Source organism: Carlito syrichta, unplaced genomic scaffold (genome assembly GCF_000164805.1).
Source record: "Carlito syrichta isolate Samal-C Ts95f unplaced genomic scaffold, Tarsius_syrichta-2.0.1 Scaffold309786, whole genome shotgun sequence".
NCBI lineage: Eukaryota > Metazoa > Chordata > Mammalia > Primates > Tarsiidae > Carlito > Carlito syrichta.
Window position 1 is genome coordinate 583,326 of NW_007253882.1, and position 25,147 is coordinate 608,472.

Genomic DNA, 25,147 nt, shown 5'->3' on the forward strand with positions numbered 1-25,147 from the left:
CCCCATCGCCCGCCCCCGCGCCTCCTGCCCGGGAAGGATACGCTCCAGGTAGTAGGCGCCCTCGGCGGCCACGGCGTCCGCCGCGTCCCCGGCTGCCGTCCAGCCCACGCCCCAGGCTTCGTCCAGGACCCGCAGAGCGGAGCCGGGCGGCCCCGGCGGAGCAGCCATGCCGGCCCCCGCCCCAGGCTGGCCCCCACGCCGTCGCTCGGGGCAACCGGGAGGACGCTTCCCGCCGGCCCCGGCCGGCTCTCGCGAGATCCCCGCCCCGGGCGCGGACGGGCTGCCCGAGTCCGAGGCGCGGCTGCGGCCCTCTGCGCTTCCCCGGTTACCGTGGCAACGCTGTTGCCTGGCGACCCCGAGAGCCGGGACGCGGCTCTGAGAGCTGAGAAGATGCGAGAAGCAGTCGGCTGGGATTTCCTTCTTGCCAAAGCAGCTTGGTTTTCTTTTCCTTTCTTTCTCGTTTCGTGTTCTTTCCTAAAGTAGCCTCTGTCTTGGTTGTGACGTGCCCATTGTCAGTCCCCTAATTTTAGACCGTTGTCGAACCCTGAGTGTTCCCAGAGGAAAACGCGGGAAAAGAGGAAGACAGGACCTAAGAAAAAAACCAAAAAATAGGTCTAGAGATCATAATTGAAAGTCTGACCTAGGGGAGCTGCCAGACGCTACTTGGAAGCTCAGCAGTAAAGAACGAGGGTGGCCACCTTAGCTCCATTCTTGTGACCTTTCTTGTGTGTATCTGGATATCTGTTTTGACTTTGGTTCCATACACAGCGACTTGGTATAGCATTTGTAGCACTGATTCTTGCCAAGGTAAAGCCACTTTCATATAAATATCTGTATATGAGCTACAAATGGCCTTAACATGTCTAATCGATTATATATGTCCAGTCACGTGTAGTCCTATGGCTATGACAGGATCTTCCTCAGATTTATGGTGTGTGTGCATCGGAAGAATCTTCCAAGCCCTTTTCCTTGCAAATTATTTTTCATTCTGTATTTCACGATGAACACTGGCTACCAAACAGTGACTCCATAAAAGCCCCTATTTATTACCAAAAAACAGCGGTAACTTCCTAAGGAGGTGCTTGAGAGCCTGGCTGTTGGAGCCACAAAGGCTGTATTCAGAGCGTTGTTCCACCACTTACTAGATCTGAAACCTTGTGCAAACTACTTAATGTCCATAGGCCTTACTGTCCTCAATTGTAAAATGAGGATATTAATGTTGCCTACCTCAAAGTGTTGTGGCAAGGGGTAAAACAATATAAAGCATTATGAACTTACCAAGCACATAGAAGACACTAAGAAATATTAGCTGGTATTTCTATTAAATTTCATTGATTTTGCTTTTTTTATTTTTGGAATAAACAGAGGACACAATGAGACACGGTAGTTAGATAATTCGTTCCTGGTATGTGTTCTCTTACTAACTTACTCTTTGTCCTTTGCCTTCTCACATGAAACGTTTCCTGGGTACTTGTTAAATGCAGGGAACAAACTATAGGAGTTTGAAAATATAGGAGAAGATTCTGAGACTGGGAAAATCCCCTGCTTTTAAAAGAAGGCTGTTCTTTGTTTCAGAAGGGGACATGACTTTAACCCTCAAAGCTATTTCCTGTAAACCTAACCCTGAAAAAATTTAAATAACATGGGTAAAGAGTTGTCAGGGCCTTGCATTTTTGGCAAAGCAAAGCATAGCATATAGGAGCAAGAAAGAGCCATAGATGAGGGTCTCTCAGAACAATGAACGTTTACTTTTATTTATTTTGTCTGTTACAACGCTCACTTGTCTTCTTCTTAGCTTCCAGATGCAGTATGTAGCCTTCTGACTCTTCTGATTGACTTTAGTTAACTCAAGCTCTTTGAGCCTTAGTTTTCTATTCTCTAAGCCAGAGATGATGTGAACACCTACCTTACTAAAATGTAAAGAGTAAACAAAATAAAATAAATAAAAAGTACTTATTGTGGCTAGTATATCATGTTTTCAATAAGTAATTGTTAATAAAATGTGCTTAAGATATTGAATGAATATGCCATGCCTAAATTGGATATTATATTTGTACAAAGTGAAACTATAGGAATGGTTTTAAGATAAAATGTAAACATTTTGAGAAATATTCGGCACTCAAAAAATGGAAAAGGTTTAATAGGGTCATTTAAAATAAATAAACTATGGCCAGTATCCACTGCTTAAATAGAGGAGTAATGGGAAAGTTTCTTAACAAAAGAGCTCAAAAAATAAGAGAAGTCTTTTAACTCGAAGAAATATCATTAGCCATAGTTCTCAAAAAAAATAAGTCTAACTCTATATAAAGGTTTAAAACAATCAAAATTTTAATGTAGAGTTACCAATTTGATTATGTCCATTTCATGGATTTCAAATTTAAAAGTCACCTAGGTTATTCATGGCTCATCTACAATTTGAAACACATTTCACAGGTTTGGTACTTTTAAAATTTCAAATTAGAACCAATTTTAACATATTTTTAACTTTTTGATTTCTACAATGGATGAGAAATATTCTAAAAGACAACGAAATAAAAGCAAAAAATAATCTTAGCAAATATAAACAGAACCAATAATTGCCTTAAGGTAAAAATGAGATGTAAACTTTTATGGGAACTGCTAACATCTGAAAACTGATGTGTCTTTGTAAGGAATGAATTTGAAAATAAGCATTACGTTGGCATTCTTATTTTGATAATTGCTGGCGTAATTTAAAAAAGATGCGAAAGCCGTACTGAGACAAAGACAAAAATTTCAGATCATAGTTTGAGTTATAATGCATTTTCATCCTATAGTATATTTTTAAATATATTGTACAAACTTTCTCGAAGTGGAAAAAAAGTCCCTTAACATTTCTACAAATGAACAAAAATCTGTCTGCTTTCCCTTTGAATGTGTTCCTGAAAGAGGAAAATAAAGAAAACCAATGGAGACAGTAAAAATGAAACTACAACCACAAAGAACAACAAATTTTATCTCCTCCCAGTCTAAATGCTTCATTTGTGTAAAAGTGAAATTATTTTTAAGAGCAAAACCAGAAAGGAATCTGACAACGGATGTACTCTTTGTATTGTAGCTTTAAAGCAGAAAATAATCATATGTAAAAATATAGTAAAGTACCATTCAATTTTCAGAAGTCTTGAGCATTCATTTGCTAAAGATAGAGCCCAAGCTATTTACTGATGCATCTTTTTATAAAAGTAGCTGTGTTATTTTCTTTCAAAACTTCACAGTAATTTTAAGTGGTAGCCAATTTTAGAATTTCTGAATTCATAGAAGTAGTAGTAATTGACTATGATGGAAAATTATCATCAACCATACAGCATATATTTTCCCTTTTTCACTAACAACCATTTGAAAATCTAGTTCTCCAGTGTTCTGAGCCCATGTGGTTCAGCAGGGTCAATTCCTCTGTCTCTTGTGAGGAGCATACGACCGAGGTTTAACACAGAAGAACCTATCATTTCTCTTGGCTACAGTGATCAATTCTGGAGTTGGTGTGTGCCCTAAAATGAGGAAAATTTGATTTAGAATGTGTTGGAAAGTTAGGGAAAAGACTCTTACTCTGTCCCTGGGGACTTAGATCTGGGCTTGCTACAGTTTGCAAGTGTGAAGAAAATTTCTATCTAAGAATTGAGTCAATGTGGACAACCTGAATGAAGAAAGAGAAAACTTAAGCCCAGATAAAATCACTTGAACCTCTATTATACATGCATACATTTCTTTGTTCTGTCAGCTGAGAAGGCCTAGAAGAAACAACACCCCCATACCAATGAATATTCTAGATCTTGGTTTTTAATATCATTTTCTAATATAAAGAATGAGGGCTCCCTGCAGAAATGATTGGTTTTTAGGGCTAGGCTGGGAATATACAAGATGACCCTGGAGAATTTCACAATGCCGGAAAGTTAAATAGTCCCTCCCTACTAAAAATCTCACAATGATGATGGTATATCAAGAGGACATAGGAGTCATCTGAAAGAGTTCCCACTGGACAAAGCAGGGACAATTTGAGCAACAAAATTAATAAAGCAGTACTGAAGTGTAATTTAAAGTGTAAAATAAATGTATTGATGAGTCCACAATAATATAAATAAATGGTTAAATAAATAATTGGAGAAGAATGAACAGACACATCTCCTGTGAAGAAATTCAAATGATTTATGTAGATACTCTACATTCCAGGGGCTGAAGCATAGCCACCCACTTGTAAGTATTGGCTACCTATGTGAGTTCCTTCCAAAGAGCACATTGTGGAAAGAGGGGAAACAACCAGTAGACAAAGCTGATAAATACTACCTCAGCCAGGTGTTCAAGATAGATATCAACAGTGACAAGTCAGGTTGATACTATGCACCTCTGGTATGATATGATGAGAATGGCACTTCACCTCTGTAGTCCAACTCCCCAAAACCCCAAAACACAGAATAACCATTAAAAAATATCAGAAAAATATCAACTCAAGTATACTCTATAACATACCTTACCAGTACTCCTCAAAACTATCATCATCAAAACAAGGAAAGTGTGAGAAACTATCACAGTCAAGAGGCACTAAAGAAGCGTGCTGACTGAATGTAATATGGGATCCCAGAAAAAAATAAATGAGCATTACATAAAAACTAAGGCTGTCTGAAATATGTTATGGGCTTTTAAAAATAATAATGTATCAGTACACATTTTAAAATAATAATGTGTCAATTCATTAGATGTGACAAAATACAATATTACTATAAATAATACTATATTATAATACAGTATTAATATGTAAATAATTATAAATAATATATAAATATTATAATGCAAGATGTAAATAATAGGGAAAACTGAGCATGCGTATATGGAAACTTTCTATACTATCTTTGCAACTTCTTGGTAAATATAAACTATTCTAAAATTTAAAAATTATGTTCAAAAATTTACTTGAGTCTTGATTATAACATTGCCTTAAACAGGCCTCATCCATTAACCTTTGTTTTCTTACTTTTTTTAAACAATAAATTCCTTTTGCTTAAGCAAGTTTCTGTTGGTCTTCCTGTCACTGGCAATTCCACACAACTTACCTGACAAATTAACTCTATATAGAATCTGTATTATTTTCATACCATGTGAAAATGTATCCTATTGTTAAGTTTTTTTCTAAAAATATCTGATATATAACAACGTGGTATTATTGTGCACTTAAAAATTTGTTAAGGGATAGAACTCATGCTAAATATTCTTACCACAAAAAAGGTCCAATGTAATATAACTTCGTGCATTTAAACCTGAAAGTGCTTTTCTCCCACACAGATGCAAAGCAAATAGTTTTTACACACAGGAGAAAACTGAGTTACGTTAGAAGTCCAGGGCACCCTCCTCTATCTTGTGCACTAGTCATGCACTTCCTCAGTAGTCCAAGAAAAGAAAGATTAAAAAGAAGCGATAAAGAAAGCAACAGTGACAGTGAAAGGGAGGGTAATGGTGCAGAGAACAGTGGTAGTTTGGAGGTAGGAGTTGGAAAAGACGTAGATGAAAAGGAAGTCTGACTTGGGAGAGCATCATAACAATTCTGGCAGTGAACACCTGACACACATCGAATTTCCACTTCAAACAATGGAGACTTGCCCCGTGGAAACACCACTGTTCAATATGCAGTGTGGTATACAACAATTTCCAAGACAGTCTTGACTGGTGGAGCCTCCTTCCATCCATTGCAGGTTGTCCTCATCCTCAGTTGTCCCATCCTATAGCTGAAACAACAGAGCAGATTTCTTGAAAGTATTTTTATAATCCCTGATTGTCTATAACATTTCCTAGCATGTTCACAATTATGTATACAATTAGGAAGAAAAAAGAAAGAGTCAAAAAGCAAGTGAGAAGGGAGTGAGGGAGGGAGAGAGAGAAGGAGAAAGGGAAGAAGGAAGGAGAAAAGAAAACCTGCTCTCTAAGGCTTACAATACAATGCTTAATTATTTGGGGATAATGGGAAGCAGAATTTGAGTTTGTGCTTTTTTAAAAAAATAACTCTTTTTAGTTCAATTCCCTTATCCAGGTGAGAAAGTAGGTTTGGTAGTGAATAGGCCAGCCACTACGTTATATCTAGGCTGGTTAGTCCCTGGGACTGCTTGGATAGACTGTTGTATCTCAAAGGATTTATTAAAGTCAGAGTCCCATAATATGAGGGTCCAGGGACAAAGTATAAAACCAAACAAGTCACAGAATCAAAGAAAATGAGAGCAATGGATGAAATAGCAGGAAATGGGAAAAAAATCTAAGACCCATGTGTAAAATACATAAGGATTAGTTAGACTTTAATTACTGTAATAAAAAAATGTATCTTTATGATAAGCCAGCTCCTCAGTTCAATAGCTGTATTTGCTTTAAACCCTACTTTGAATCTAAATTACTTTGGTGTGAATCATTTGTGCTAAGCTGCATCTGCCTTCAACCTGACATGGAAACACCATGATTTCCAGCATTTACTTATTTGATTGCTTTTTTCTTTGCTATATGTATTCTCTTTAATTGAAGAATTACTCAATGACTTCTAAGTATATGTATAAATTTAAATACATGTGTTTTAAAATATATGTATCAATTTATATCAGTAAAACTACCACCCACATCAAGATATGGAAAATTTATTTTATATATGAATGCCATGCCATTTACTACATAAATTACCTTAAATGTTACATCCTGTACTGTGTGTTTTATATAAAAGATCTTGTTATATGCTTGGATAGTTTCTAATAAAAATGCTACCATTTCCATAACTTATAACTTCCATTATCTTTAAACTCTTTTATCCTTTTTATGTAATTGTGAGTATTCCAAATTAGAGACTCATTTTTGATCCAATTTCAGTCTTTTTAATAGGGGTATCTAACTGGTTTATAAGTAAACTCACCTGTACCTCTGTCAATCTATTTTATGCTCATTTTAATTCTCCTTGCTGTTTTTTATTTGCTATGTTTTCTTTTTTAACTACCTTCTTCTCAATCTAAAAAAAAAATAGAATGTATATGTTCTGTTTTTGTTCTTAACACTTCAATGTCAAACTTACTTGTACAAAATATTATTTGATACAGTAGCTATTGTTTATTCCATGCAATATGTATATTAAATTTATCCACCCTCTTCCAATAATTAGAAAGTTTTATTTTTACACTATCAGTATTAACATTATAGACAAACAGGCTACTTCTTTTCAACCACTACAATTAAAAATAAAGGAAATAAAACTCTACTGTTTTCCAATTTAGTCAGATTAACAGAATGCAAAGTGGAGATTCAAGATGGTCACTAGATAACAGCAGACCAGTACCCCTCACACTGAACAACGCAGAGAATGGGGACACAGCCGCTGATAGATGCAGGTACCCTGAAAAATTTTGGGTGGATGACGCATCCTGAACCAAATGGAGGTCTCTTCAAACATTTAGAGACCAGAAAGCAGAGTGCTGCTATGGCAAACACTGGAATCTGAGTGCCCCATCCACCGCTGTGTGCCAGACTCGCAAAAGAGTTGAACCTCTGCCTTGAGTAAGAGAGGGGGTGAGTGAGCCTGACATGCTCTAAGTCAGGTTTCCCCCCTTGTCAGCTTCACATCAGTCATTGATCCTACGTGGGAGAAGTACTTGTCAGTGCACAGTGGCAAGCAACTGCAGTCCAAACAGAATGGGCGACAAATGCCTTCAGCTTCCCAGCACACACCTTCTACCAGCAGAACCCTGTGGCCAGTTCCCTGGCCAGGAAATCACACCTGCATATTAAACTTGTCTGGTGCCCGCTGCCAACATCTATCAACCAGCCCCCGCCACCCCACTGGGATTAAAAAGGATCATCTGCCAGCCCCACAGACTGCAGGGCAGATTCCCTCATGACAGAGAGCTTTCTCTCTTCAAGTGCTGAAACCAACTAAAAATGGATCAAGGACCTAAACGCTAAACCTCAAACTATGAGAATCCAAAAGAAAACTTGAGAAACACCCTTCTGGACATCAGAGTAAGCAATGAATTCATAACAAAGTCCACAAAAGGAAATACTACAAAAGCTAAGATAGACATGTGAGACCTCATCAGCTAAAAAGCTTTTTTACAGAAAAAAAAAAAGAAGGAAAAAAAAAATCAAGCGAGAAAAGAGACAACCCAGAGAATAGGAAAATAATATTTACAAATTATGATCTGACAAAAGCCTAACATCCAGGATCTACATGAAACTCAAATGAAGTGAAAGGAAAAAATAAACAAACAACCCCATTAAAAAGTGGGCAAAAGACATGAACAGACACTTCTCAAAAGATGACACACAAGCAGCCAACAGACACATGAAAAAATGCTGTGTCACTAATTAGCATAAAAATGCAAATGAAAACTACAATGAGATAACATCTAACTCTAGTAAGGATGACTATCATTAGTAAGTCAATAACAGGTGCTGACTTGGCTATGGAGAAAAGTAAATGCTTCTGAACTATTGGTGGGAATGCAAGCTAGTTCAGCTACTATGGAAAGCAGTGTGGCAATTCCTAAAAGAACTAAAAACTGAACTTCCGTATAATCTAGCAATCCCTCTCTTAGAATATACCTGGAGGAACATCAATTGCTCTACCAAAAAGACACCTGGGCATGCATGCTTATTGCACAATTCACAGTATCAAAAACATGGAACCAATCCTGCTGTCCATCGAAAGTGGATGGAATAAAGAAAATGTAGTACATATACACAATGGAGTTTTATGCAGCCATAAGGAAGAACAAAATCATGGCCTTAGCAGCAACTTGGAAGCAGTTGGAGATCACCATACTAAGTGAACTATCACAGAAACAAAGAACTGAGTACTGCATGTTCCCACTCAGAAGTGGACCCTGATCACTAACCACATTAGCACAAGGGTGGGATTGGCCAGTCACTGGGCACTACTAGGGGAGGGAGGGGGAGGAGAAAGGAGGAAACACATAACAAAACAAAGGATATCTAGTCCATTACCAGGAAGAGTAAGGACCAACTAGAGGGCCATACTCCACCTGCATGCAGCCTACTTATTTAGTAAATCCTCACTTGCACCCCATAACTCCATAATAAATAAATTTAATTATAAAAAAGAAAATGTTTACATGAACTCAAAGAATTTGCCACAGGAACATGATGATTTAAATGATTACAGTGGACTAATTAAATCACCTTACAGGCTACATGCCAAAGTCCCTAGTTTTTTTTATTAGATCAATTAATTCTACTAAATTCAATTAAACTGCTGAAGGACATTACTATGCCAATAAAAAAAAGTTAACTTAAAGAATGCCTTTATTCTACTTGTCCTATCAACAGTGACAAAACCTTTTAATTTTACCTATTTAGCCTAAGACTGTGCATCTCTTCATCTACATTAGTACATGCTAAAAATAAAACTGTTTACCTAATATATTGAACATTTGGCATTCCCTTTCACAGTTTAAAACTCTGTAAACTAAAATTTTAGATTCAGCGTACATTTCTATTTCTGTATTTAGTTTTAATACTTTATACATAACAGTTTAAATGCAATGTTCCTCAACTACTTTTAATGGTTATTGCTAATTCTTTCCATTTTCAATTCAATGTTCAATTCTTACATTGTTTCTACTTGAGTTATTTTAATTTAGGTTATCTTCTGGCTGCAGTAAATAATTAACAGAAAAATTTTCAAGGAAAGTTTTTGGTTAGTATACTTTCTTAACACCTTCACATCTGAAAATGTCTTCCAGATGCCTTCATACAGAAATGAAAATTTGGCAGGGAATATAATTTTTGCCTCAAAATTATTTCCCTTAAAACTCTGTAGATATTATTCCATTGTTTTCTGGCATTTCAAATTGTAAGAGAAAAATCTGAGGTCAGCCTGATTTTTGCTCCTTTACAGATAACCTGCCTTCTCTCTTTAGATACTTAAAAGATTTTTTCTTTATCCTTGAAATTTGAAAATGTCACCAGGGCATGTCTAGATGGTGCTTTCTTTTTGTTAAATGTTAAAGGTAACTGTGAGCTTTTCCCATGTGTAGATCTAGTTTGTTCTCCAATTCTGGAAAATTTTCTTCAATTAGTTCCATTATTATTGTTTCAGCTCAATTTGCTTTGTCTTCTGTTTCAGGTATTCCTATTATGTGGAGATTGTATCTCCTAAACAGACCCTCTAGATCTCTCCTTTTCTCCTATTTTCTTATCTTAATGTATTTTCCCCTTTTCTCTGCATTCTGTGAGAATGTCTTGTTTTACATGTGTCAGTAATTCAATTTTGCTAACACTCCACAGTACATATTTCTGTTAACTCTCAACTCCCTGATACTTTCCAAGTTCTCTGACAACTTGTGCATAACTTTTCAAGCTTCTGTATTACAAGACTCTCAATTCTTTTTATGTTTCCTATTCCCACCTGTATGATCATTTCAAGAGGAAGCATTTTATCAAAGACTTAGCTCTCTTCTGAAAGGACAGACGGAGAGTGGGAAGCCATTTTTCATCTTGTTCTTAAATCCTGACACAATGATGAGACAGTAGAAGCTATGTCTCGCAGAAATGCATACTTTAGATAAAGATTAACTTTGCTGACTTTGTCTTTTCAGAAACAGACTTCCTGATGCCTGGTATCAAAGGTATCTCACAGCGGCAATCAAGCCTGCCTAGAGTAAAGGGAATTTACAAGCCCTAAGAAATCATGCATTGGGTAAGGACTGCAGAAGTCACAAAACTTGTAATTACAAGAGCTATGACCATTCAGAAGGGGAATAGGTGGGGATTCGATCTTCTAGTAAATTGGCCCCATCTACAAGGAAGTCAAGGATCCCCTGAAGCTACCCACTAGAAATGCATGGGAGATAGGGGGAGGGGCACCCTCCCTTAACTCTAAGGAATGTCATTCAAGAAGGTACAAGAGCACTGGAATCCTTGTCATGCCCTTTTCTAGGGATTATGATAATATGGGCAGACATTAGCAGGTCTCTGTGTCACAGGATCTCCAAGATATCCACAGATGGTCAATTAGGAAGTCATGACAGTCACATCTGCCTTATCACAACATCTCCAAGAGAAAGGATTTAAGCCAGGACTCAGGGTGCTACAGTGCCACAGTCATCTAGAGTGTAGGTCTGCTCCCTATCTGTGGGGAGTGAACTTATCTTTTCTTATTTGTGCTCTAACATTTTCTGGAGGTCCCACCAAGATTTTATCTCTCTCTCCCTCTCTTTCTTCTATATTTCCTAACTGGTGACCCTCTGTGGACTGTGTTGGAACCTGGTGGCAACTGAAAGCTCTGGCTGAGGCTATACTTCAGCATGCTGGAAGGTTCCAAGGAAAGACAACAGACTGCTGTGGCCCGATAGGGTGAGGGACTAAGATTCTTTACTTCCTTCTAACCAAGGTTTTTGAGTTTCCCTGTGGACCAAGCTGAATCTCAGGGGACAACTTGAGAGGACAAAAATAGACTTAGGTTAAGAGCATGCTATTGAGAGACCCAAGAAACCAGGAAACTTAAAAAGCCACACTTGCTGTAAAAGTAGCGTTTACTTCACTATATTTCATATATCCCTACCTCATGTTTACTATATATTTTGTATATTCCTACCTCATGTATTTTATGAAATCTTAGTACTTTAAATCCTACCTCAGACCCAGTAGAATTAGGCATATGTCGGTACCGGGTAATGACCAATTGTATAATGGCTTAAGTAGTGTTTGTATTTAGAACTCTTGAGTTAAGCATTGTCAGCCCCAATTAACAGGCTAACTTCTGCTTTTACAACGGGAAGTAAATGATAAAGCGATAAGCCCCTTTCAGACATTCCTACAAGATTGAAGCAGACTCTGAGGCGCCAACTGCTATATCACCGGTTTTCATCCCAGTGTTAATTTACCCACAGTGGCTATGTAAACTTGAGAGAATCAGAGACCTTTACAAAAACCGCCTTGCTATAAGACGTTTGTGATATTTTATGAATTCCCAGAATTAGTATATGAATTTCTACCCCACATTCACTGTATGTGTTTGCAGCATTCATATTTAAAACTTTGTTAAGTTTGGCTTTTTTTGTCCCATAATGACCATGTTATGTTATGTAAATGTTAAGCAAATAAGTTTTCCTAAGCATACCTTGGGGTGGATTAGTAAACTTAAAGGGCTAATGTAACCCTTTACCTGCCGGCTCAGATTACTATATACGCAGTGACTGTATGGATCTAACTTATCTAACCTTCCACTCTGCCTGTTAAGTGGGTTTCTGTCAATCACGGGCAACCCATGAAAGGCACCAACCAATACCAAGTGTGCCCGTACCCATTAAGAGAAATTACCCAATCATGTAAAATCAAGTTTAAAGTTCTTTCCCTTCCTTCTGTAATTGTGCATAAAAACTGCTTGCCATTGTGAATCAGGGCTCTGGTTCATGAAGCCTCTATGGGCTTCATGCGTGAGCCCAGACTCGAGCCTGAATAAAGACTCTCATGTGTTTGCATCAGAGCTGGCTCTTTGTGGTCTCTCTCTCTCTCATTAGAGTCTCGGGTTTTACAAACTGACGGTCTCTGCCTAAGGCTAATCCCTAGGGAGGCAAGAAGGTCCCTGAAGGAAAGTTCAGACCACCAGCACCTGTACAGGTGGGAGACAAAGTGCTTGGTTTCTTTGCTCTTTTCTTCTCTGGCTGGAGAAGCAACTCCACAAAGGACCTTGAGACTCCAAAAACTGTACAGTATACCTTTCTGCACCTCTGGTGAGTCATCCCTCATTTATCATCCATACACCCACATATTTGAATACGTGCTCTTGGACCCCCCTGGTTCAGATGAGTTTCTGGGTCTCTCAGGCTTTTCCCAGTTCCATCTTAGAAGACTCCTAGCAAGGGTCTGGGACCCAATTGCCGGAAGCCCTGGTACCAGGCCTTCCAAGACATGGTGGAGCATAGCATCCTGCAAGCTTCAGGGGCAACAGGGAAGGGAGGACGCTCTCTCCCTACTGACTCACATCCTTTGCGCTGATTCCTTTGAACCTGTTGGGAACACCCAGCAGGGGATCTGGAGGGGTTAAGGCTCAGAAACAAATCTATGAAACCAAGAGCCGATCCCAACTGTATCCCTGTTTCCTTTCATTACAATACTGCTTTGCGGCCCCGACATCGGCTCCAGCCCACCTTGCCCCAGCTGACCCTTTCATCTGGTGGCCAAGTACTAGGAAATTCCCCAATATAAGCTGGGGGATGGCAAAACCTGGCCAGAGAGTGGCTCCCTAGCTCCTAACACCTTTCTGCATCTTGATTTGTTCTTAAAAAGAAATGACAAATATCTTGAAATCCCATATATTTAGGTCTTTTATGAGTTAGCTCACCACCCAGATATCTGTTCCTCTTGCCATATTTTTGTGTTGGCTCCCCAGACCCCATTGTCCTTAGGTTCATCAAAGGATACTAATCCTACTGATTTAGCCAGCTCTCCCTCAAAAGATTTTTCACCCCCTTCATTCACTCCTATTCCTTTTACAACTCCAATTCCTGCTTTCCCTCTAACAACCCAAATGCTAATCCTGCTGGTTCAACTTCTCCTGTCTGATCCAGCTGGTTTAACTACTCTTGTCTCTCTTGTAATCTGCTTTTAATACTCCACTCTCCATCAGTTTCCCTTCCTTCTCTTCCTTCTTGCCCTCCACCTTTACCTGTGGAGGAGGGCTGGCATCAAAGCCACTATGCCTAACCCTGGCCTTCCATCTTTCTCTTTTACCTTCAGAGGAGGGGCCATCACCAAAGGCCCTGGTGCCTGCTCCAGTCTCCAACCTTTTCATCCCCCTTCCCCCACTGCCTGATAACCCCCTGGTGGCAGCCCTACTAGCTGTAGCAAGTCACCACCCCCACGTATACTTAGGAAGCCCATTCAGGTTTCCACATGGCTTAACAGGTCTCTTCTCAGGGGGTGGTGACCGGGACAAAAATATATTAAAATTCTTGTTTGTTGCTTACTTATGATAAATCTCTCTCAAGTTAAATTTAAACTGGAACTATATCAACCTTTCTTCCCAGATGAAAGCGAAAGGATCATGCAAATTAATCCTGTTAACTAACTACAAGAAGGTCAATCGTAACTTTTTAAAATTTATTTATTTATTATAAAGATGTGGGGTACAATTCAGGGTTAGTTATACAAACATTGATCATGCAGGTACCCTTGTTGATGAGGTATGCCCCTCCCTCCCCTAGCAGTTTCCCTCAACTGCCAATCCCACCTGCCTTCCCCTGACAGTTTTCTGCTACTACCAATTGCTTTCTTATAGCATTATAATTGTTCAAGGTCACCTTATGAGTGAGAACATATGGAACTCAGTTCTTTGTTTCTGTGATAAATCACTGAGTATGATAGACTCCAAATCCATCCCATTTGCAGCAAAGTCCATGTATTTGTCCTTCTTTATGGCTGCATAATATTCCATTGTGTATATGTACCACATTTTTTTATCCAGTCCAGCTTCGATGGGCAACACAGTTGGTTCCATTTTTTTGCTATTGTGAATAGAGCTGCAACAAACATACATGTGTAGGTATCTTTTTTGTAGAATGGTTTGAGTTCCTCCGGATATATTCCCAATAGGGGAATTCCTGGGTCATATGGAAGGTCAATTTCTAGTTCCTTCAGAAATCGCCACACTGTCTTCCAAAGAGGTTGTATTAGTCTGCATTCCCACCAGCAGTGTAGAAGTGTTTCTTTTTCTCTGCATCCTCACCAGCATCTGTTGTTTGTTTTATTAATGATGGTCATTCTTACAGGGGTTAGGTGGTATCTCAGTGTGGTTTTGATTTGCATTTCTCTAATGATTAGTGAGGCTGAGCACTTTTTCATGTGTTTGCTGGCCACCCATATATCTTCTTGTCTATTTATGTCTTTTGCCCACTTTTTATAGGGGGCTGTTTGTTTTTTTCCTTTCGGCACATTTGAGTTTCTTGTAGATCCTAGATATTAAGCCTTTGTCAGATATACAGTTGGCAAATATTTTTTCCCGTTCTGTGGGCTGTCTCCCTGCTCTCTTGATGGTTTCTTTGGCTTTGCAGAAGCTTGTCAGTTTAATGAGGTCCCACTTGTCTATCTTATCTCTTATGGCCTGGGCACTTAGGTTTTTGATTAGGAATTGGTTGCCAGTTCCAGATTCCATAAGAGTGTTTCCTGCATTTTCTAAGGTTCTTACAGTTTGAGGTTTTACATTTAAGTCTTTGATCCATTTCGAGTTAATTTTTGTGTATGGTGATAGGAAGGGTTCCTGTTTCAATCTTCTGCATGTGTTTAGCCAGTTTTACCAGCACCATCTACTGAATAGGTTCTCCTCTCCCCAGTGGTGGTTATTGGAGGCTTTGTCAAAGATGAGTTGGTTGAGGAATTGAGGCTTTGCTTCTGCAATCTCTATCCCATTCCATTGGTCTATGTGCCTGTTCTTGTACCAATACGAGGCTGTCTTGATTACTGTAACCTTATAGTAAAGTTTGAAGTCTGGAAGTGTGATACCTTCTGCTTTGTTTCTTTTGCTAAGGATTGTTTTGGCTATTCATGGTCATTTATGTTTCCATATAAATTTCCGTATTGTCATTTCCAGGTCTGAGAAGAATGATGTTGGTAACTTTATGGGTATTGCATTGAATCTGTAGATTGCCTTAGGTAGGATGATATGATCCTATACCTTAAAAATCCAAGAGAATCTGTCAAAACCCTGCTTGCACTGATAAAGGACTTTGGGAATGTTCAAAAGACAGTTGCATTTCTCTCCACCAACAATAAGCAGGCAGAGACCCAAATAAAAAGCACAATCCCATTCAAAATAGCCACCAAAAAAATGAAATACCTCGGCATTTTCCTAACCAGAGAATTGAAAGACCTTTACAATGAGAACTACAAAACACTGCTCAAAGAAATCCAAGAAGTCACAAACAAATGGAAAAATATCCCAGGCTTATGGATAGGAAGAATCAATAAGGCCAATTGTAATTGTAATCTACTTTTCCAACCAAACTTGCAAGTGCTCTAGTAAAATTTTACTTCCAATTTTACCATGTGTTAACACATTAGTGCTAAATAGCACCACTGTTTGTTATATCAGGCTAGCTAAAGTTGTATTTTATAAACAAAAGGTTAAATCACCTGTTGTGCCTAACTAGCACCCTCTTATGAGAAAGGTAAAGCTTTAAATGCTAAAAACCCTGCATGACACAATAAGGTTTGGAAACTGGCCATTCCCACCTGGTTACGTCATTTTTCTCCTGCCAGATGGGTAAAATACTGGGTACTCTGTGTGAGCAAAATAATTGTCCACACCTTACAACTAAGACTACAAGTTGGTAATTCATAAGGGTTTTTAACAATTTTGCCTGTTCATAATTATAAATAAGTAGGCACAGATCATTTCATATCCATGTGGTCTGTTCACTCCAAAGGGTTTTACATCAAACTGTGACAAAAAGAAATAATCAAAATGTCTTATGTGTGACCTATTAAAAAAGAACTTTTGAGGTTTTTTTCTAGCTGAGACACTAGAAAAGCAACAGGGTACCAACATGGAGGGCTGCAGAACCAGAGGGCCAAAGAGGCACCCCAATTGGCAGTCACATTAGTGACAAAACTCCAACTGCCCATCAGACACCTAGTAAGAACAAACCTGCTAAGGGGATGGTGTCCATTGTTTTCAGGTACCGTCTGTGGGGGCACTGAAAGCATAGTTAGCCCCAAAAGGCCTTAACCTCCTGGACCTTGTCCACTGTGCAGGCCAGAAAGCCATTGGGAAGCAGGTGCACTCTCTTCTGAAGAGAGGAAAGAACACTTGGCTCACAAATGGTGGCCACCTATGGAGGCCTGAAAATCTGCTGAACTGCCTGGCACTGGCTCACCATCACCCTAACAACACCCCAGGTAAATATTAGGGTGTTGGAACCCAAATTAATTTCTTAATTTAATGCAGGTGCCAGCCTTTTGGTCCTGGCCATCCATGTTGAAATCATATATAGCCTTATCCAAATGAATTTTCTCCTTTAAGCAGCAGAGGGGGGAAGAAAGAGAGAAAATTCAGTTAGCACCTCCCTGCCCCACTGTCTTTGTTACAAAAAAAGCAAGATTTTTTTTTCTTTTCAAAATTTTTGGACTATCACTTTGACTAAATAAGTAACTTTTACAATAACTACTGTAAACTTGTATTATAACATTATGCTTTAAAAAATTTTAATACTTAAACTCTTCAAGTTCTCAGTTCAGTCTCTCTAGGGTGAGATAAGAAGCAAGTTTCAGAAACCACACCTGCCCCACACCATCCAACTGAATTTCCTGCAGACCAGGCACAAGGATTACCATGCAATATAGGATGAATAGCAAAATAACCTGGACTTCACCCTATAACATATAAAGTATATCAGACCTATTATAAAAACAAAATAAACCATTTTCTCTTGCCAATTTTTACGTGTTTTGAATTCTCAACTTAAGCTACTACCTAACTGCATGTCTCTAATGTTTTTAATTTTTCTTTCTTCAGACTTTATAAAAGTGGCTGTATTTCCTTGTTAAAGTACAACTATAGACAATTTACAAAGGAATATTTTAACTTACCTTGATAAATTAGAGGCTTTAACTAATCATACATATAATGTACAGGGCTACTTTTACTTTTCCAACATTATTTTTTGGGGAATAGCCTTTTTCATCATAGTTTGCATAATAATTTTTGCCTGTGCTCTTGTTCAATGTTTTCTTAAATCCAAATAGTATTCAATTACAGTCCCATATTTCCTATTCATGCCCTTGGAAATAGATAGGTAGGAATATCTATGGCCCATCTCAGCCAGAAGTAGTTACAGAAGATTGATCTTCACCCCATTTCCCAGGATCTTAAGAATATTTTCAAGAGCAGGAGTGGGGAATGAAAGGACAGACTGAGAGTGGGAAGCCATTTTTCATCTGGTTCTTAAATCCTGACACAATGATGAGAAAGTAGAAGCTATGTTTTAGAGAAATGCATACTTTAGATAAAGATTAACTTTGCTGACTTTATCTTTTCAGAAACAGACTTCCTGATGCCAGGTATCAGAGGTATCTCATAGGGACAATCAAGTTTGCCTAGAGTAAAGGGAATTTACAAGAAAGACCTAAGACATCATACATTTAGCAAGGATTGTAGAAGTCATGAAACTTGTAATTACAAAAGTTATGACCACTCAGAGGAGGAGCAGGTGGGGATTTGATCTTCCAGTAAATTGGGTGCTATCTACAGGGAAGTCAAGGATCCCCCAAAGCTACCCACTGGAAATGCATAAGAGATAGGGGGAGGTGCATCCTCCATTAGCCCTAAGGAATGTTATTCAGGAAGATGAAGGAGCACTAGAATCCTTGTCACGCCCTTCTCTAGGGACTATGTATAATGTGGGCAGGCATTAGTGGGTCTCTGTGTCACTGGATCTCCAAGACATCCACAGGTGATTAATTAGGAAGTCACGGCAGTCACATCTACCTGATTGCAACATCTCCAGGAGAAAGAATTTAAGCCAGGACTCAGGGGGCTACGGTGCCACAGTCATCTAGAGTGTAGGTCTGCTCCCTGTCTGTGGGGAGTGAATTTATCTTAAATAAATCTTTTCTTCTCTCACCTCTTTGTGTGTTACAATTCTTTGCATTACTCAGATCTTTGGGTTGTCAGCACGCACCTCCGGCATGCCGGCTCTGGTGGTGCTGTGCCCCTGCACCTCCCTCTCTCTCCATCCTTCCATCCTCCCTCACCCTATTCATGCCCTAACGTCTTCTTTTCTTCTGAACTGTGGTAATACTACCTTGAAGAGATCAGGTACATTTCGGGTGGAATGACTGTAGATGGTATTGCAACCTTTCCCAGTAGCTCTTAACAATAGAGACCCAAATTGAAGATTATAGGAGGTCTTCTGAAGCACTGCATAAAAAACTTGATAAGTGTTAAAAAGTTTGTAAATAAACTGGACACAAGCAGATGATTCTAAAGTTGCAGTAAAACTCGTAGGGGTAAAAATAACGTATTTGCAAGAATAACGCAGGAGCTTGAGAGTCAATAGTTGCTGGTGAGAAACTAGAGTAGGGGAAAGGGTTATTGAGGCCAAGATGCCACAACTATGATGACAATTATTTCCTTCCTTTAACAGCAAACGATGAAAACTGGCATCCTATCAATATTCGCTAATATTGCTCTTGCATTTACAAGAGAGTGTTATTTTACATTCTTTGATAACTCCAATATCCAGACAAAATTTACTTATGTAAATCTACTTATTCATTACCATTTTTCCATAATTACATACTTTAAACAGTCAATGCCTTGGAATCACTTTTTGTTTTTACATAGAAGCATTTGAAACATTAAAAAATAAATAGAATCTAAAATATCAGATGAGTGAACATAGCAGCCAGAAAACATTTGAATAGAGACCATTGTTCCCAGAGACTGTGGAGGTTGAAATCTTTTGCTGGATGATCAAGAATTTTCAATAGCATTCCAGAATGTCCAATGGCTTTGGACGTAAACTAGATTGTAAACTTGAATTTAAACAAGATCGAGCATGCTCAGGATAATCTAGCCATTGACAGTAAACTTGAATTTAGGAGGAAATAAATATTGTATTTCCTAAGAAAGCTTTGGTCATGCCAAACTAACTCTTTTTAATAAGATTATTCACAATTTTGGCTTCTGAGAATGAAAAGTAATCTAGAAAGTATTTCTGAAAATGTGTCTTTTATATTACCTTACAACTGTGAAGACCACTCAACTAATGATCCATTACTACCCAAAGCATTCCCAGGCACTATTATCTACACTCCATCACCCCCGGGCTTTGCTGATATCTCCCACATGAAGGCTTCTACTTCTCGGAGTGGTGAGCTAGGCATACAAGGTGGAGACTTAGGTGCAATTTCAGGATCTTAGTTGGCTTTCCAAATGCAAATAACTGACACATACTGAATGCTTTATCTGGTATATTTCATTTGAGGGGGCAGTGAGGAAACTCAGATGCAGACAGAATAGTTATCTTGTACAACCTCCTTCATTTAGATAGTGTTAACATGAAACACACAATTGTCTCTGAAGATAAAGACAAATTAACCTGGTGATGGGACTTACCCATATGATCCTCCTCTCATTCCATCTTGGAGCAACATTTCTTCTTACTTTTGATTTCTACATGCAGGACTGAAAAACCTTTCCTTTACCTGTTCATTCAAGGTCAGGACGTTCTAGCACATTAACCTACACTAAACTCTAAACAAATCAAAGAGAATGGTAATACAGTTTTTCTTCCTTTCATCCAATCCACTCTCTTCTTCATAAAAATTCTGCTGTAAGGTAGTAGGCTACCAATTGCATATAGAAAAATAACATATATATAGTTAGTATATAGTCTTATATAATTTCTTTTATAATATATTTCAGAAATTGATCCATGTCAGTATATGGAGAAACGGCATGTTCTTTTTATTGGTCATATGGTGCTCCTCTATGTAGATATATCATAATTTATTTAAGCAAATTTTGAGCATTTTTCTGGTTTTATTTAAACCCTGGCACTTTACCAAACCTGGAAATAAAAGCAATCATGTTCCAACCAGAGTGAAAAGTTCAGGAATATACCATATACTCTCCAAGAAAATGGTCTTCTTCTCATTTTTCTATCTCTAAAATTTCTTAGACCAATTCATTGTTAATTATTATATGGAAGCATCTCTTATACACATAATACAATATTTAACAATTTTATAATCAGATTGTTTTAAAATCTAAAAAAATTAAATGTAATACAATTAAAGGTTCAGAGATAATTCTGAAGTATTCTCTTCTAGTAAAACTTTTCTTCTTGTTTTCCTACTATTTTCTTCCTATTTTTGTACTATTAGTATTCATGGATGCACTTCTTCAAAGTAACAAAGCATCATTACCTTCTAAAAAGTTAATGCTTAGGTTGTTGTAATTGACAAAGTTTAAATAACAAAAGCACCAACATTATATATATATTTAGTATAGAGCTCTATTGGGGCCTTTTTTTTTGGAAAAAATGACAACACTCCAAAATAGTAGTAAGAGAAGACATATGTCTTCTCAATGTCACATTTCTAAATCAATTGTCATGTTACTGAAAGTAGCCTGTTGATGAGTAGCCATGTGATACTTCTTGCTTCACAATATGCAGAATGTCTGGTGTAGAAGGATGGATGAACTAGATATGAGGATGAACAGTGAAGCAGGAATTATAGGTGCACACTATATTTAGCTACTGCATGTGGACCTCATCCTAAAATTAATAGAAAGCCACTGAAGGATTTAAATAGGAGAGTAAAAATGGCCAAATGTTAGGGGTGTTGACATTTTAAAAATATGTATAACTTATACTTTTAAGTAATATATAATTTTATATACATGCATACACATATATATTTGTGATTAGCCCCGTGTTTATTAAATGCAATCATTTTCATTTCTTTTTTGTTTACCTCATCCTTCCTCATCATCTCACTCTTCCCTCCACTCCAGCTTATTCTTTCTAAGGTCACTTATTTTGAAAATGTGACAGATGTTTTTCTATATTTTTCTCCATGCTCATTTTCAGTCCACCAGGGCCCCTGAGCATCACTTCACGGTATTGCTGAGTGTGCTAAATTGCAAGGCTTACCAGTTTTCTGAAATCACATTTATAACAAAGTAGGTCAAGGAGACCACAATTTGACTACCTACCACAACTTGACTACCTACTGGGTAACTCCTGCTCTCAGAAAGAAAATGGACTGGCTTATTTTCTGCATGCTATGATTTCTTTTTTTCCTTTCTCAAACAGTGCAGGTCCCATTCGCTCTATTTCTCCTCCATATTATAATGTAAACTTCTGCTTGTGCAGATGTCATGTAGCTTTTTATGTGCAGGACTTTGAGACCAAGGGAACTGCTGCAGATATAATAATGCTCATGCTGTTTGCTGTGCCATGAATAATAAATCTCTTAGTTTCTGACCCAAGAGTCTCATGTCTTTTATCAGCATCCATGAAACATAAGCTGGGCTCGGTGGCTCAGCCTGTAATCCCGTGCCTTTGGGAGGCTGAGGTGAGTGGATTGCCTGAGCCCACGGGTTTAAGACCTGCCTGGGCAGCGAGACCTCATCTCTACAATAAATCAAAAAATCAGCCGGTCGTGGTAGTGCATGCCTGTAGTTCCGGCTACTGGGAAGGCTGAGGCGAAAGGATTGCCAGAGCCCAGCAGGTCAAGGCTGCGGTGGCCAGGAGCGGCCACTGCACTCCAGTCTGGGTGACCGAGTGAGACTCCAACTCAAAAAAAAAAAAAAAAAGGATGCAAGTAGAGTAAAATATCAGACACTTCATACTTCTTGACATTTATATAATTTTAAATACACGTTTAAATATAAGCAGATGATGTTTTGGTTATTGTACACTTCACAAATATAGGATAACATGCTTATTTTTTCTCCTATTGCTTTTCTTACTCAAAGATACCTTCTAGAAAATAATCCAAGTCAACTTGCTCTAATAAAGTTTGTTTCTTGTGGCTTTATTTTACTCTTTGATGTACATATAATAGAATTGCTTTAATCTTCCCCCACATAATGCCACCATGAGCACTAGTAATAAAATTAATATACATATAATTTTAATTAATGGTGCTTTGACTTCCATGGCATAGATTCTGTGGAATTGTAGAAAGGTCAAAGGATATGTATTTTTAAAATTTCAATAGCTATTGTCAGATTGTTTTCCTAAAAAAACTATAAAACATTGCATGTATATCAGCAATATATGCATGGTCAGATTACTCTTTAATTTTTTATTCTCTACTGGGGATAACATGATATCTATTACTTTAATTTTCATTTCTCAACAAATACTAAACTACATAGTGTCTTCATGTTTTTTGCTATTTCAACTTGCAATATTGTTAAATGTCTTCTATTCTTTTTCTATTTTCTATACCTTTTGTCAATTTGTGAATATCAATATTAGGCCTTGGCCTGTCAATTCTGTTGCAAAGATTTGTCTACATTTATCATCTTATCATTGGCTTTATATTTTGAAATAAAAAAACTTTTAATTTTTCTCTGATCAATTGTAGCCATTTTTTAATTTTTACTGAGTTTACAGCCTTGGTTAAAAATATTTTGTTAAACCTTAGATTGCATAAACATTTTCTTGATATCCTTGCAAAGTTCTTGTCTTTTATTTTTTACATTTCTGTCTTTAATTCCTCTGGGGTTTGTTTTTTGTGTAGGAGATAAAATAGATTTTATTTCTTGCAGATGGAGAGTTAATAATACTAGAACCTTTTGTAGAATAATATTTTCTCGTTAGCTAAATATTAAATTTTTATTTTTCTGAGATTAGTTGTTGAAACATTTGTTCTACTCCTATAATCTGCTTGTCTGTTTCTGTACCAATGTCATACTGATTTGTGTTTAATGGTTTTTTGGTTCTGATGTCTGATATCTGAAAAATCAAGTTCTTTTTTTTATAGACCTTTTGCATATTCTCTTAGCACTTTTCAGACAATAAACATTAATATTATTTTATACATGCTCCTCTCCCAAAAGAATCACTTTCAGATTCTAACTGTAACTGCATTAAATAATTAATTTTAGAAGAATTGACTTTCTAATGATATCAAATCTTCCTGTCTAAGACATAGGAGGCCTTCCCATTTATTCAATCTTGTTTTATGTCTTTCAATCAGTTTTTATATTTTGTATTATAAATATTTCAATTTCAGACATATGTAAGAAGAAAAAAATCATTTACTATATACCTTTTACAGACTTTAACCAAGCATCCTCTTTCTTGAGAAACTATTTTATGTATAACTCCCCGTTGTTTTGATGAATTTCTTGATATAAATTACTTCATCTTATACTCTGAAGCATTCTCTACTATTTCATTTCATTTGACTTACTTAATAGTGATTGGATTTAGCCATTGTCCCCTAAAGACTATTTTCAGGTAAAATTCTATTTAACTTTTAAAGTCATTTTTGATCAATACATCTGCATTGGTTGCTTTCTCTTGATATATTTTATGATAAAACACTGAATAAATAAAGACACATGGTACACTTAAATAAAGGAATTAATAATTTAAGATCCTAATTGATTCAGGTTTAATTATTTCATAGTATCTTCTCTACCTACAGACCCCTTAGCCTTCTCTTTTTCTCATCTTCCTCTCTTGCCTTCCTTATATTTATATTTCAGAAGATTTAAACTTTATGTGTGAATTTTTGGTCTTCAAAATAAAAGAGACAGAGTCAAAAATGAAATAATATTCAATCCAATACATATAATTAATGTATTCTATGTACAATGCACAGTGCTACACATTGGTGATAGGAGGGAGGTGGAGATTCAAAGATGAACAGCACATAATTCCTCATGTCAGGAAACCTACAATCTGATAGATCATCCTAATAAGGACAATTATTCAAAATAGAATTTCTGTTTCAGCAATATATAATAGTCATAAAATCAGAAAAATATTATCAAAACAATGCAGATAGGACACGGGGCACAGCTGGGGTTATGAACAAAATTAAGAGGGAGGAGTTGGGAAGATGACAGCTGAGCCAGTCGGACTACGTGAGTCCCTGTGTGAGTAAGTGAGTGTATGGAAAATTTTGTGTATGTGCTGGTGAGCAAGTGGGCGTGTGAGTGGCTGACTGAGAGTTAGGGAGTTAGCAGTCAGGGCTCTCCTGGTGCAGCGGCTGGTGCCACAGCATCTGGACTTAGACCCTAGCAATTCCTGGGACACAGAAGCCCAACGCCATTTTCTTTTTCTTTTTTTTTTAACTCAACAAACCCTCCCTGGGAAGAAAATGCTGGGAAAGACTGTCTAAGTGGGACTCGTGAGAGGGTGGCCAGTCTGCTGGTGCAACAGCTGGTGCTTCATCTCTGGCTCTTCATCTCTGGCTCTTCCCAGGTCACAGAAGACAAACGTCTTTTAAAAGAAAAACGGACAAAAGTTTTCCTTTGAAAAAGCAATGGGGAAAAAACTATTGCCCCAGGCTCTCCCTCATCATTGAAGCAGGAGAGAGACTGCTGGCTCCTAGCTTTGCCTCACTACTTTAGCACCTGGCAGGGCTCTGGCAGGGGCTGTGGAGAAAGTGCAGAGGCAAGTTAGCATGG

At 37.7% G+C, this 25,147-nt stretch overlaps 1 protein-coding gene across 1 annotated transcript in view; it reads right to left on the bottom strand.

Moving 5' to 3' along the window:
* SPAG16 (sperm associated antigen 16) overlaps window positions 1-168 on the bottom strand; it is a 21,768-nt gene extending 21,600 nt beyond the window's left edge. The window contains exon 1 of the mRNA XM_008067842.2: window positions 42-168. Coding sequence (XP_008066033.1) covers window positions 42-168 — 127 coding nt within the window. The remainder of the gene's footprint in view (window positions 1-41) is intronic.
* Between the last annotated feature and the right edge of the window lie 24,979 nt (window positions 169-25,147).